This window comes from Eupeodes corollae, chromosome 2 (genome assembly GCF_945859685.1).
Source record: "Eupeodes corollae chromosome 2, idEupCoro1.1, whole genome shotgun sequence".
Lineage (NCBI taxonomy): Eukaryota > Metazoa > Arthropoda > Insecta > Diptera > Syrphidae > Eupeodes > Eupeodes corollae.
The window spans coordinates 70708815-70724109 of record NC_079148.1 but is presented as its reverse complement, the minus strand read 5'-3'; the positions used below and the strand labels follow the sequence as shown (position 1 = coordinate 70724109).

At 34.3% G+C, this 15295-nt stretch overlaps 4 protein-coding genes across 4 annotated transcripts; 1 reads left to right on the top strand and 3 right to left on the bottom strand.

The window, feature by feature from the left end:
* Positions 1 to 2623: 2623 nt before the first annotated feature.
* LOC129948161 (farnesol dehydrogenase-like) lies at positions 2624 to 3559 on the bottom strand. The gene is made up of 3 exons (XM_056059040.1): positions 2943 to 3559; positions 2740 to 2877; positions 2624 to 2677 (listed from the first exon to the last, which is right to left on the bottom strand). Exons 1-3 carry the CDS (start codon positions 3516 to 3518, stop codon positions 2636 to 2638), a joined length of 756 nt encoding a protein of 251 aa, XP_055915015.1. The 5' UTR covers positions 3519 to 3559; the 3' UTR covers positions 2624 to 2635.
* Positions 3560 to 3670: 111 nt separating this feature from the next.
* On the top strand, positions 3671 to 5076 carry LOC129948160 (farnesol dehydrogenase). Its single transcript, XM_056059039.1, has 3 exons — positions 3671 to 4261; positions 4334 to 4474; positions 4918 to 5076. Exons 1-3 carry the CDS (start codon positions 3686 to 3688, stop codon positions 4957 to 4959), a joined length of 759 nt encoding a protein of 252 aa, XP_055915014.1. The 5' UTR covers positions 3671 to 3685; the 3' UTR covers positions 4960 to 5076.
* LOC129948162 (farnesol dehydrogenase-like) lies at positions 4965 to 5987 on the bottom strand. The gene is made up of 2 exons (XM_056059041.1): positions 5338 to 5987; positions 4965 to 5272 (listed from the first exon to the last, which is right to left on the bottom strand). The coding sequence occupies exons 1-2, from the start codon at positions 5908 to 5910 to the stop codon at positions 5117 to 5119; spliced, it is 729 nt and encodes a 242-aa protein (XP_055915016.1). The 5' UTR covers positions 5911 to 5987; the 3' UTR covers positions 4965 to 5116.
* Positions 5988 to 12623: 6636 nt separating this feature from the next.
* On the bottom strand, positions 12624 to 13686 carry LOC129945714 (farnesol dehydrogenase-like). Its single transcript, XM_056055579.1, has 3 exons — positions 13056 to 13686; positions 12839 to 12979; positions 12624 to 12781 (listed from the first exon to the last, which is right to left on the bottom strand). The coding sequence occupies exons 1-3, from the start codon at positions 13626 to 13628 to the stop codon at positions 12740 to 12742; spliced, it is 756 nt and encodes a 251-aa protein (XP_055911554.1). The 5' UTR covers positions 13629 to 13686; the 3' UTR covers positions 12624 to 12739.
* Positions 13687 to 15295: the final 1609 nt, after the last annotated feature.

The following is a 15295-nucleotide window of genomic DNA, read 5'->3' as shown; positions in this document are numbered from 1 at the left end:
AAAATCTGCCGTAGTGTGAAAATTTGGTCGATAGTGGACATTCCTGGTCTGAAGCCACACTCATAAGGACCAATCAGGTTGTTGACGAATGGCTTCAGACGTTCACATAATACGGCAGAGAGGATCTTATACGCAATGTTAAGGAAACTGATGCCTCTGTAATTGGCGCAATTTAGAGAATCTTTCTTATGTATCGGGCATACTACGCTGAGATTCCACTCATCGGGCATGCTTTCTTCCGACCATATTTTGCAGATGAGTTGGTGCATGCTCCCTACCAAGTCATCGCCTGCTGCTCTGAATAGTTCGACAGCGATGCTGTCAGCTCTAGCAGCTTTGTTTGACTTAAGTTTAGATATAGCTATCTTCACTTCGTCAAGGTTAGGTAGGCGGAATTGTTGATCTGCTTCGCGTAGGTTGAGTGGTTCTGTCTCTCTTACAGTGGAATTTGGTTCTTCATCGCCGTTTTATAATTTGGAGAAGTGGTCTTTCCATATTCTCAACATAGAATGTGGTTCCCCTGCACTTACAAACTTCGGTTCGCGGCTGGTTTTCTTGGGAGGATTTTTTTACCTTTTTGTAAAATTTACGAGCCTCATTCCTGTTGTGGCATCCATCTATCTCCTCGATCGCGCGCTTCTCATACTCTCTTATTTTAAATCGAAAAAGCCGGTGTTACTCTCTCCTCTTTTTCTCGTAGAGCTCGCGAGCAGCTCTGGTCCTTCTGTGCAGCGCCGCACAGGTATGAAGGCTGTTTTGCTGCGTGTGCTTGCTGTAATTCGTCGTCATACCAGGGGTATCGCTGTTGTGGCCGTGTGAAACCTAGCACTTTAGAGGCGGCATCTTTGATGGCTGCAAGGCAATGTTGCCACTGGTTTTTAATGCTTAATGCAGGCATGGCACATTTTAACAATAGTAATAATCTGCCTCCTGTGCAGTTTGGACCAAATCGATCGAACAACTAAAATTATTAGAACCATTTTTATCAATGGTAAAAGTACGTGTTTTTATGCTTTTACTTGACGTTCAAAAAGCACTTTCGTATATATAAAATACAAATTTTGAAGTAAATTCTGTCATCGAGAACTTTAGTTGACTCTGTTAAAAAAATTCTATCGGCAATGTTTATGGGTTCTGCAGTTGTGCCTCAAGGATCTGTTCTTGGCCTGATACCCGATACAGATTTAACTGCTGATTTTCCTGTTTTGCAAAACTGCAATCAATGTATTTTTGTAGATGACACCTGCTTCTTTTCAAAATATTTTAAAGATTGGAGGATTAAGATAAATGATTCGAAAACTCTAAATTTAGTTTACTTTTAAGAACTGTTACAGAAGTATAAGCAGTAATTTATTCGTAAATTATTAAAAACGAATCGATTTATCATCATCATTGAAAGCACAGATGTAAGAAATATTACTTACATTTATTTAAAATCAATTTTTTGTATGAAATTTATTTTGATAACATTTTGAAAGTCTGTAACTTAGGAAACCCTTAGACGTACCAATTTAACTTCTGGTGTTGAATCGGCTAAGGTGATTGTTGATAATTTATTTAAAATCAATTTTTTGTATGAAATTTATTTTGATAACATTTTGAAAGTCTGTAACTTAGGAAACCCTTAGACGTACCAATTTAACTTCTGGTGTTGAATCGGCTAAGGTGATTGTTGATAATTTATTTAAAATCAATTTTTTGTATGAAATTTATTTTGATAACATTTTGAAAGTCTGTAACTTAGGAAACCCTTAGACGTACCAATTTAACTTCTGGTGTTGAATCGGCTAAGGTGATTGTTGATAATGGCAATCAAAAAGATAAAATTTGATCTACGTAAGGTGATAGTCAAATTGATAACTAAAAAGCTGTCAGAAAAAAATGGTAATTTTCAAACAAAAATGTTTATTCCGAATAGAGCTACCAGACGCTTACACAAACGACTTGAAAATTTCTTTGTTCACTTTGTTTCTTTAAAGCTTACCACATTTGAAAAGAGTAAGAATTTTATTCAAAATCAGCCAATTTGATACTTTTATTTAGATATTTTATAAGAATCGATTTGAAATTTCACCAAGGCAACAACGAATTTTGACAATTTGAATCTTAAATTGTGTAATTGAGTTGAATTGAGTTGAATCATCTTACACAGACGGAATGAAAACGATATTCAATTTGACTATCATAAATAGCCGATTAGCTGATTCCACCCCTGTAAATATATCTTACTCGTCTTTAAATTGTCGAATATAATTATTTTGAAACATTTTTTTTCAAGCTTAATAAAGCCTGGGACGTTTGAGGTCGGATGCTTTAATTAGGCCACCATCATAAACAAAAACTAACTAAGAGATACGAACTGAAAAATTTAACGTAAAGATTCCTTCTATTAAAATTATCACTTCGCTGTACTACGCTTTATTATTTTTAAAATACTAAACCTAATCTAGTATTTTGTACTACAAAGATGTACATTGTACAACTTTCAAGATTAATTCAAACGACCACCAATATGTAAGATGTTTATTTGTAAAAAACAACAACAATCTTGTGGGGGAATTGGTAAACATTTTTTTCTACGCAAATATGTTTTCGCTAAAATATACTTTGATTTGAAAGTTTGAAAGTTATGTTTTCAAAATATTTCGCCCATTGGTTTCACAGTAATTTCATGAATCTGAAATAACAAAAAAAAAGTTTTTTAAAAAATTTCAAATAATTTAAGATTTGTATATAAACCTGAACGTTAGGTGGAGTCCTTAATGCATACAAAACAGCGTCTGCAATATCGCCAGGGTTAAGTCTAGCCATATCTTTCACAAAGAAATGTATCTCTTCTGGAAAAATGTTTGTATTTACTGCACCTGGACAGATTCCCTTAAAAAAAAGATTGTATTTGTCTTATCTATTCCATTAAATTAAAATATTTAAACAAAAATTACTGTAATTTTCACATTAGCTTTGTGCAATTGAAACTCTTGTCGATATGTCTCTGTCATGGCAGTTATGGCAAATTTCGTGGACGGATAAATATTGAATGACGGCAGGACATCGATGAAATTCAATACTTGATGTCCAGCAATGCTGTTGATTATCAGAATATGACCCTCGTCACCACGCACCTTAATCCGATTGAATACTTCCCGAGTGCACCACAATACACCCATCACATTTGTGTCGATAACTTCACGAATTTTTTGTGTGTTCCCGGGTGTTACAAGTTCAGTTTCTCGTGTAATTCCTGCATTATTGAGCAAAACACTTGCTCCACCCAGTTGCTTTTCAGTCCAGTCGATGGCATCAATAACCTGATCCTCTTTGGAGACATCACATTTTCTTGGGATAAAATTTGACCGAAGACTTGCCGGAAGACTTTCCCTGAGCTCCTTAAGCTTTTGTTCCCTTCTAGCTAGACCCACAACTCTCAGCCCAGCTCCAACCAATGCCTTAGCACATGCCGCTCCGATGCCTCCACTGGCACCAGTTACTATAGCCAACTTATTCTGCCACCTTTCCATTCTAGAGTTCGAATGAGAAATGAATCCGATGGCACTAAAAAACTGAATTCCAATAGTGTTTGCTGCCAATTAGGGGTTGACAGGGTAATGTTGAAGAATTTTAAATTGGATTATTCAATTACCTATTAGGCTTCGCTTTGGTTTTTCAAAATGTATCATCATTTAATATGGAGCGTTGGCAGAAGAAAGTCGCCGTTGTGACCGGTGCTAGTGCTGGAATTGGAGCTGCTTGTGCCAAGGCCCTTACAGCAGCAGGTCTGATTGTTGTTGGTTTGGCTCGACGGGATGAAAGGGTGCGAAAACTAGCCGCGGATCTGCCAGGAGCTGTCCAGAAGAATCTACATGCTATTAAGTGTGATTTAACCAAAGAAGATGACGTCATGAAAGCCTTCGAATGGACCGAGAAAAATTTCGGAGGTGTTGATGTTCTGGTGAATAATGCTGGAGTCATTGAAACAACTCAACTAAGCAAACGTAACAATACCAAAGAAATTCGACAAACAATCGAGACGAACTTAATGGGAGTTGTGTATTGCACAAGAGAAGCCTTCAACTCTATGTTGGACAGAAATGTTGAGGGTCATATTGTGATTGTGAATAGTGTCGCTGGACATCAGGTTCCTAATTTAGGACCTGATTTGCCATCCTTAAATGTCTATCCAGCGACAAAATTTGCACTTAGAGCTATGACCGAAATTTATCGACAAGAATTTCTTAAAAATAAGTCTAAGGTTCGAATAACGGTATGTACATATATATGAGGCTTTGAATTTTAGATTTTAAATTAATGTTACATGCATTTATTTTGTTTAAAGAGTATAAGTCCTGGGATTGTGAATACAGACATTCTTCCGACAGAAATTCAAACCGTTGTTAAGCAATTTATGCCAATGCTCAGTTCTGAAGATGTTGCCGATGCTGTTTTGTATGCGATTTCAACACCGGATAATGTACAGGTAAGAAACATTATATTATTACGTGAATTTACGAGTATTGTTATTTTTTTTAAATAAAAGAAATATCAAGTCTAACGATCTTAAAAGTTCACTTTCATTGTTTATTTATCGGTAGAACGACTTTTGTGTTTAGCAATCTTTCTCATCAAAATACACACAGTATGCAATTTATTTTACCAAAAATATTGAGAGATACATTTTATAAATATATAAAATGTATCTCTCAATATATATATTATATTCATTTAATTAGTAAAAATAAAAGTTGTTAGACTGAAATAATAATGCACAACAAGTGATATTAAGATGTTAAGTTCAATTTTGTTTCCTTAAAGCGGAAACTTTAACCAGTTTGTTAATACCACTTTAGTAATCATTTTAACCAGGGATACCCTACAGATAACATTTTTAAGTTTTTAATAATATTTTTTTTTTACTTTTAGGTTCACAATATAATTATCAAACCAATGGGAGAGAAGTTCTAAGAAAAGAAAAGAAATCATACTACCGTAGCTAAAAGCAATTTTTTCCAATAGGTTTCAGGATAATTTCGTGCACCTGGATAAATAAATTAAAAAGAAATAAAAACATAAATTTAATAAATATGTGAATTACATTACTTTATCTAAAAATTGTTAAATTCTATTTAAATTTTACCTGAACGTGTGGTGGTGCTGCTAGAGCATAGAGTACAGCGCTTGACACATCCTTAGTTTTTAACATTGGCATGCTGGCTCGTATCTTGTCAATTAGATGATCTGGAAACATTTCAGTATCCACTGCGCCTGGGCTTACACTCTTATTGTATGATAACAAAATAACTAAATTAGTTAGCACAATTTCATAAAACAACATATTCTTACAGTTATGCGAATTTTTGTACCATGCCTCGAGAATTCCTGTCTATAAACCTCAGTCATTGATGTGATAGCATATTTTGTTGCAGGGTAAATATTCAAAGAGGGTAATTCTGGTATATTCGGCGTAATATGACCAGCAGTGCTATTTATGAGTACAACATGTCCATCGCCTCCTCGTTCTTTCATCGACCGAAATGCTTCTCTTGTGCACAAAACTACTCCCAAGACATTTGTATCTAGAGACAATTTTATATCTGCAGTGTTGTCTAGTTTCAATAACTCTGTCGATTTCACAATTCCAGCATTATTTACGAGGACATCAACACCTCCTAATTCACTTTCTACAAAAGCAAAAGCTTCCTTGACTTGTTCTTCGTCTTGAACATCACAACATTTGATATAAAATCGGGATCTTTCCTCAAATGCTATACTATTACGAATATCCTCCAAGCGATTTCCGCAAAGATCCAATGCAACAACACACATTCCTTCATGGTGAAGGTCTTTTGCGATTGTAGCACCAATTCCACTACCTGCACCAGTAACTACAGCGACTTTACCTTGCCAACGATCCATTTCAAACTGTGTTGTGAGAATACAAACTTGTTCAGTTAAATAAAGATTGTTATTACAAACATTTTCAATTAAGTTTAAGTGAAAAAGGAAGCAAGTTTGGCAATGAACAGGTGGTATTAAGTAATTCGAACTTGATTAAGAGTTCAGAGTTCAACTACCTATTTATTTATTAACTGAAAACATTAAATAAACTTGTACGAATCGGTAGAAAACGACAAAGGGTTCCCATCTGGCAGATTAACCCTTCTCAAGCCCAACATATTTATAACCATTATGTTCAAGGACTTATGGTATATGTCGGGTAGACCTTATTTTTTTTTTATTCTAGAACCCGACCCTCATGGATTATATGTATTAAAAATTGATTTATTTTTATACATTCTTAAATTGGTTATAACTTGTTTATACTAAATGTCTTATGACCTTCGTAGTTAAAATGGCGGATTCAGTTGGTGGGGGGTCTTGACCTTTTTTGACGCACATAAATTGTGTAAGGCTTTCTTAAAGTGTTTTTTTTTAAATCAATTTTCTTCTAATAAAGACAAAAACTTTGTAAGTCTTAAAAAATTGAAGCAATCTACTTATTGAAGTGCAATTCCTTTGGATACTCCAGAACTGAGATTAAAACACGAATTGTAGAAATTTAAATGTCCCAAAAATGATAAAAGTGACACTATCAATAAACTAATGGCTAATAATTAAAGATTCAACGTTCATTTCATATTCTGAATTTTTTAAATCCTCCAACAAGAACAGAATATAGTATTTTTGGAAAAAGCTACTTTTCAAGTTAATTTCTAATATTTCTGCATGAAATGCACCCAAAACCTCACTAGACTTTTGTATTTTGGCGCTTAAATGTGGCATATTTAGAAAACTGTCGAAATCTCGGAATGCTTTCATATGTATAGAGAGTGGTCCAAGTTAGTTAGTACCATGAATCGATAGACAACAGTGTCTTCAATAAATCTAGCAACTAAAATTTTGACTTTATCCCTTAAAATAGTAAATATTAAGTTAAGGTTTATAAAGATTATATAATTTTAATTTTTTCAGCATTCTTTATCGAACTTTAAAGAACAGTTTTAAGCTGTGCTCAAAAACTCGTCTTCATGCTACGTACTAGGTTTAGAAGGTTATGAATTATTACTATTTATTTTATTTTAATTGTTGAGCTAGTCTTAAGTTAAAATGAAAATCAATTAAAAACTGCGAACCATACACACTAATAACACTGGTCGACAATAAATGGCAATAAAATTTCACTTTTCCAATGGGTTTTTGTGGCCTTAATTCAAATCCGACTTCAAAATAAGTGTTTTTGAGAGTATGTATACATACATATATTATATTCGAAAAAAACTTCAAAAGTTATTAGATTTTACATGTCTTTCAAAAATCTAAAAGAAACAAGTAAGTTTGATACTTGTAACGAATCTGTTGTCCAAACAATTCTATTGCATCAAGTTTTTGAAATATATAAAAATAATGTTTTAAACAGGTATTTTTAAAACTTGAGCAAATAGTTAAAATTAGAGTTCGGATTCGAAATCAGCACTAAAACTTTTCCAAACCCTTTAAAGTATCAAATTCAAGTTTTTTCAAAACTTTATAAAGATTCAAATATAGACTCTAAATAATGAGAATAACCAGAAACTAAGTTATATACTAAAATTCTCTAAATTGCATCTAAAAGAGAAAGACTTTTACGTTTCAAAATCATCATACAATTTATTTTTAAGAAATATTTTAATTTGTAATTAGGCTTAGAAATTAGGGTTTAAGTTGTTTTTAGCACTTTTATAGTAGAATATTTTAAAAACCTGAAGGCGAGATTCGAAATAAGGACATGCTTTAAAAAATTATTTTTTGTTTGCGCTATAGAAAGAAAACGTAATTTTGGACTAATGTAACCTTCCATTGATACCAGCTAAAATTGTTCAAATGATATTTTTTGAAAGAGTAGATATGCAATTAAAATATTAAGTTTAAGCTGTTTTATGTAAATATGTATTCGAGGAGGTAAATCAGTACATTTATATGGGAATGAATTTCTAAACGATTTAATTAAGTGTTAAATTAATTTTTAGCAATTTACTAGAGTAAAAAGGTAATTTTAAACGATTTCAACATATCTTTCTATGTTTTAACAATTTTCTAAAGTTAAAAACATGTAATGCTAATTTAACTTTTAGGAATTTTCTAAATCCATGTGACATCGGTACAATGATTCTTATAAGAGCACTGGATGGAATGGTCCAGACAACCGTTGAGAATTCCAAATATTAGGACCGTTTCAGCGTATTTTCTTTGTTTATTTTCACGAACTGTCATTTTGTTGACATGTTTGGATACCCGTTTTTTAATTAAATGGCAATTAGCAATCAACTAGTAAGCAAAGATTCTAAATATTTGACTCCCTTAGTAAATTGCTAAATATTTAGCAAATAATAACATATATCACGTTTCAAGGTCCCTTGAATCTAAATCAAAGATTTTTAGAGAGATTTCTGTGTGTAGTACGTAATTCCTTAGGTTCGGGGTACCATCTGAATATCATATGAATATCTTACGAATAAAAAATGATTTTATCTTTAAACTAAATTTATGGAACGAAGAATTTTGAAATCTGGCAAGATGTTGAGAAAATCGAATTGACACTTTTTCTTACAAAAAAAACATTACTAAAAATTAGTAAAAATAAGTTTTCGACTTTAATATCTTTTTAAGAATTATAGATATTGGCTTCAAACTAGTTTTGTCTTATAGAAAATTGTTTTTTATAAAAAATTGAACTGTTTTTTCATGCAAATTAAAATCTACAAAAAAAAATAGTTAACAAAATAGGTAAAAATTAATGTTCGTTTCTCGATATTTCGTGAATAAAATAAACGTACGAGTATTGACTTTAAAATGATTTGATTCTGTGCTTATTTTCCTTAGAAAAATCTAATATGTATTTGTTTATACCTTAATATATAAAAATCCAGTGTCATATGTAATACCCGTGGCATGATGGTTAGTGCGTTAGACTGTTGGACTTCGTTGGCTAGGGCCACGAGGGATACGAGCAAGAATTGGCGCAAGATGGTCATCGTTGATCTTCACGGGCAGCCATTAGCGAGCAAAAGTGTAGTGAAGTACCTCGGTATCTGGTTAGATCAGTATTTATATTTCGACAGACGTATAAATGCTGCTCTGACCAAGGCTAGAGGAGCCTTCGCTCTTACGAAACGGCTGTTTTTAAGCAGTCGGCTTGACTCCAGAGTGATGGTAATTTGCTACATGGCCCTCATACGGCCAATGATCGTTTATGGTTGTCCTGTGTGGTTCAGCCTTGCCCCTTCCCAGATGGAGAAGTTTCGGGTGTTCGAGCGGCAGTGTTTACGACGCTGTACCGGCTTATATCGAGCATCCAAATCTTCTTATGTGCATTACTATTCCAACGTGGTCCTATACAACGGCACCCGAATCAACAGAATTGACAATTTCGTGATAAAACCCCTTCGAGGTCACATTGCAAGAGCTATGTCTTCGACCAACGATTTAATTTTCGGCGTTCTATCCGAGCGACGAGTATTTTAAAAGTGCACGCTCAAGCGGCTTCATTCCACCCGAGACATTCCTTTTTTTAGATAGAAGCGGTCTGATACAGGATAGATTGGCAGTTCCGCTAATATACCACGTTAGACCAAGAACCATGGATAGGCGACTCCTGTACAATCGGAATGTCATGGCAAAAGTCGGAACAGAGCTCCTTCGGTTTAGTAGGGCTGTGTCCGAACGGGACCGAACTGATAGGGTGAAGCAGGAGAACCAGTTTTGGTGGCTTCAATCGGCACTTGATAGTGGGTAATCGGGATGGGGTTTTAAGCCTTGGCTGGCTTACATACTTGTTTTAAAGTTTATGGGTTTAGTTTGAGGTAGAATAGGCATAGTGGCAAACAAACAAAAATATACACAAAAAAAATAATATGGAATAAAAAAAAGTCAACAAAATATGGTAAGAACACGTTAAATAGTTAGATTTGCTACTATGGTTGTTCTAGTTTTAAGTAGATTATAGGTACAATAGGCAGTTTAAGTTAGTTTTAAGTTTTATTTAAGGACCTAATTTTAAGTAGTTTTTAAGTAAAAATAAAAAAGGATATTGATAATAGTTTTTTTTTCAAATTTTCTTATAAGTACAAAAATAAATAAAATTTAATTGAAGTAAAATAGATCTTAGGGCCGAAGGGCATTAGAAATAAGTATTATTGTTTAGCTTAGAGTGTCCGTATGGGACCAGTAAGTTAGTTGTAAGTTATGATTAATTAGGCTAGTTTTATGAATTTTTGTCTAGCTTTTAGATAGGTTTAATATTTAGTTAATAAAAATGAATTTCAAAACCAAAAAAGTGCGTTGGACTGTCATGCAAAAGGTCTTGGGTTCGATCCCAGCCTATGCCATCTAAAGTTTTTTCACGGGTACTGACTCTTGCGAGGAATTGACAAATTCTCCAAGAGTACCTAATTCTTGTCATGAAAAGTGCTTTCTCAAATTTGTTGTTCGGATTCGGCTTAAAACTGTAGGTGCCTTCCATCCCTGACAACAGGTTCCCACACAGGAATGGTTGAGAGTTGTCAGTCACTAGTCCCAAGTTCTCAAACGGACTGTTGTGCCACCCAATTTAGTTTTTTAGTGTCATATGTATGTTCCCAGTGAACTCTTCACCAAGTCAACCGATTTCGATGAAAGTTGGCATTATATGTGTAATTTGGTTTAACTTGAGATATAGGATAGTTTGTATTTATAATTAACAATAAACTAATTGTCAATGTTGATGTTTGTTATTAATCGTTAGTTTCATAAGTCTCGAACAGATGGCGCCTTAAATCAGATTTTTTACAGAAAACTGTCGGACGATCTATCGTGAACTTCTCATAGATGGCGCCACGTTGGAAATGGAAATTTCTTTTTCAACAACACGTGGTGCAATGTGATATTTTGATCGATCTAAAACGTAACATCGCTTTTTCTGGATTATTTCTCATTTAATTTCATGTGCTCTATATAATTCTGAATATTCTTTTCAACTACTCCTACAGTCTCATTAATACAATAAAACTAGCGGCCGGGTAGATATAAATAGGTGCAACTCTAATATCCTCCACACTGCTTCAGATATACTTATGTACCAGCTGTTCAAATATTGTTTGTCCCAGGGACTAACTTTTTCACAAGTTGGTATCGACTTAATGAAAGAGTAATTGTATGTTTCACTTTCTAGAGTAGGATCTCCTGAAAATCAATACGTTTTGTGGCCACCTACAAATACCACAGCCAACTTAGTGTGGTATTTGTAGGTGGCGGGGAGACTTTAAGATAAGCATACACTTTTTTTTTAATTTAGTGATCCATAATAGTTTTAATAAGCATCCTTATAACTTAAGTATCTGTACCTATTTATGTCTACCTGTGCGAAGCCGGGACGGGCCGCTAGCAAGATATAAAAACTTTCAAGAAACTCTACTAAAATTGGTTCTCGACTAATAACATCGTAAACAGAAACAGTTTTTGGAAGCAAGCTTACCTTACTTTTTAGTTAATTTTTAAGAAAAAATCAATTACATAAAAATTCAAACAAGTATTAAACGAAGAAAGAAAGATTTCAATTTTGTATCTCTCTATACAAGTTGTTTTTGTTTTGATGGGATTTAAATATAGCGATTAGTTTATAACAACCTTCAAATACAACTTAATCACATTTATAAAATTTAAATATTAATTACAACATTAACTACACGTACTTTATTTTTGTTTTACCAGCCGATTTGTATTTAATTTTGATACCCTTTTTATGCCAAGATATTAGGAGCATTAGGAAAGAGAGAGATCTGTCGATGCATAATGGTTTTGAATTCGGAAATACTGCAATGACTAGAAGTGACACTGTGTTGCAAAGCATTCGAAATTCCCGTAGTTCGACCAAAAAACGAATCTATGTACTAGTCACTAAGCATGTTAGGATCAGAGGAGGGAGAAGAGCATAATCTGTTCAAATGACGGCAACAAAAGGAAGGAAAAGAAACTTTACGAATGATCTACTTTAAAGAGACTTTGGTAAGTTGCAGTAGCTCATGCCCAGAAATAGGAATTATACCAAAGCTTTGGACGTATGTATATATAAGTGGTACAGTCAGGTCAGAAGGGGAGATAAATTTCTTGCATCACCTTACGAAACCCAAGCATCTAACAGCATTTTGGCGACATCGTCTTTGTGATCCTTCCACAAGAGGTGATTAGACATTATAAAAAATTCGTGGTTTCTAGTCTCTTTGAGCAAAAGCCACTTATGAGTATTGGCAGAAATGGTTAAATAAGTTTTAACGAGAATAGGCAGCATTAAGTTTTCGACGCATTAAATTCTACTTGAGTTTTGAGACCCCATTTAACAATGCTGTCTTGTTTAGTATTTAATGAGCTAATCATACATTACCGTTGAAGATCCGCGATCCACGAAGAGCAGGATTAGCGGAGTTAAAAATCAACTTTATAATACTTCTTATATCAGCCAATGACATAGCCCATACGTATTTTTATGTTTATTTTTAATGACCACAAAACTCTTAAGCGCCACAATCTGTTAAAAATTTATATAAGATTTTTGCACATTCGTGATTTTCACCTTTTAGTAAAACCTTTTATACGCAGTTTATCAAAATTTAGATTTTTAATCAATTTTTGTTTTAATCCACTTTACTTTAACTTTATTGGCCTCACAATAATTTATACTTATTGTTTCTATTTTTATTTTAAATAAACATAATGTAATTATAAAATATAATTATCAAAACTTTTCACCGTTTGGTTTCAGAATGATCTCGTGAACCTAAAAACATTTAAATTTAACATATTAAATTCAAACAATAAATTGTATTCGTTTTACCTGCACATGTGGCGGTGCTGAAATTGCATATATTACAGAACTCGATACATCCTTAGCAGACAACATTGGCATGTTGGCTCGTATCATATCAATAAGATGTTCCGGAAAAATCTCGGTATCCACAACGCCAGGACTTATACTCTGATAATCATGAAAGTTAAGGTAATCATTTAGTTGTTTTTTTTCTTACAATACCAAATATATACAATAACCATACCGTTATACGAATTTTTGTTCCATGTCTGATGAATTCCTGTCTGTAAACCTCAGTCATGGAAGTAACTGCATGTTTTGTAGCAGGATAAATATTCAAAGAGGGTAGAGAGGGTATATTCGGAGTAATATGACCAGCAGTGCTATTTATGAGTACAACATGTCCATCGCCTCCTCTTTCCTTCATCGATCGAAAAGCTTCTCTTGTGCAGAAAACTACTCCCAACACATTTGTATTTAGAGTTGACTTTATATCCTCTGTATTGTCTGGTTTCAATAACTCTGTCGATTTCACAATTCCAGCATTATTCACAAGAACGTCAACACCTCCCAATTCACTTTCTACAAAAGCAAAAGCTGCCTTAACTTGTTCTTCGTCTTGAACATCACAACATTTGATATAAAATCGGGATCTTTCTTCAGAAGGTATACTATTGCGAATGTCCTCTAAACGATTTTTACGACGAGCCAACGCCACAACAATCATTCCCTCCCGGTGAAGGTCTCTGGAGATTGCTTCGCCAATTCCACAACTTGCACCAGTAACTACAGCAACCTTACCTTGCCAACGGTCCATTTCAAACTGACAAGTACATAATAGTAAGTATACATCGTAGCTCCCGAAGAGAAAGTATTTTTTTTTTCATTCAACTAGTTTTTCCTGCTAATGAACTTTTAACGGGTGTCTGTGCCTGGTCTACCTGTTTAACAATAACTTAAATGTTTAAATGCAACAACACAATGCCAGGGGAAGATTGTTTAATAAAGTACTGAGTCAGCGATGCCACTTTGCTGCAAAAGCAGTATATCTATGGCACATTTCGCAAAATTTAAATCTACTGCACTTTTTGTATGTTTTATAAACCTTCTCTTGGACAGCTGTCTAAAAACATATACATATATGTATACGTATATGTACAAATAACAGCTGTAAAAACCTTCCGAACGAAGCCAATTCATTGTGAACTTGATATGATAGGTATTTGAAATTAGTTGGACGTTTTCATTCATGAAACAAATCTCTGCCTCTGTTTCTAAAGTGCTCCCGTTTTCTGTGAAACTACAGAATTCTGAGAGCTCATTTAAATTTGTATATTTATTGTGTGACACTGGAAATTCTTTATTTTACAAGAATTATTATTTAAACAAAAATATCTATTCCAATTAGAGTGCACTCAAATACGTACATATATGTTTTTGATGATTATGCCATCTAAAGTCTTTTCACGGGTACTGCCTCTTGCGAGGAATTGACAAATTCTCTAAGAGTAACTCTTGTCATGAAAAAGTGCTTTTCAAATTAGCCGTTCGGATTCGGCATATAAACTGTAGGTCCCCATCCATTCCTGACAATATTACTCGCACACAGAAATGGTTGAGAGTTGTAAGTCAATAGGGCCTAGTTCTCAACGGACTGTTGCGCCACCCAATTTATTATTTATATTAGTCCTGTGCTTTTAAAATATTTCCAAAATTTAACTTACTAAATAAAAACTTTTTTATTTAGTAAGTATTAGAATATTAGGCTTTAATCCCATCCGCTTAAAAATACAGTCCGGAGCGGACCTGGGCCTCAACCAACATGCGTCTCCAGCCAGCTTGGTCCCTAGCTAGATGTCTCCAATTTCGCACGCCAAGTTGGTTGAGGTCCTCTCCCACCTGGGTGCGCCACCTGAGTCGCGGTCTTCATCTACTGCGCCGTCCCTCGGGATTGGATTCGAAGAACTTCCGGGCTGGAACGTTGATGTCCATCCGCTCTACATGACCTAGCCATCTAAGCCGTTTGACTTTAATTCTGCTAACTAGGCCTCAGCCCCATAAATGAGAACCGGAATGATGAGTGCCTTATAGATGGTGATTTTAGATGCTCGAGAGAAAACTTTACGTCCAATTGCCTTCTAAGTCCAAAGAAGCAGCCATTTGCAAGAGTTATTCTTCGGTTCGTTTGATTTCAGCGCTGGTGTCGTTGTCTAAGTTAATAGCGGTGCCTAAATAGACAAAGTCCTTAACTACCTCAAAGTTATAGCTGTCCATGGTGACGTTTTGTCCAAGACGTCGTTGTTCAATGTCCTTTTTTATGACAGCATATACTTGGTCTTGCCCTCATTGACCACTAAACCCATCTTCTTTGCTTCCGTCTCAATGCTCAAAAACGCTCCACTGACATCACACTTCGATCTTCCAATTACATATGTCAATATCATCTACGTATCTGAGTAATTGGATGGACCTTTGGAAGATTGT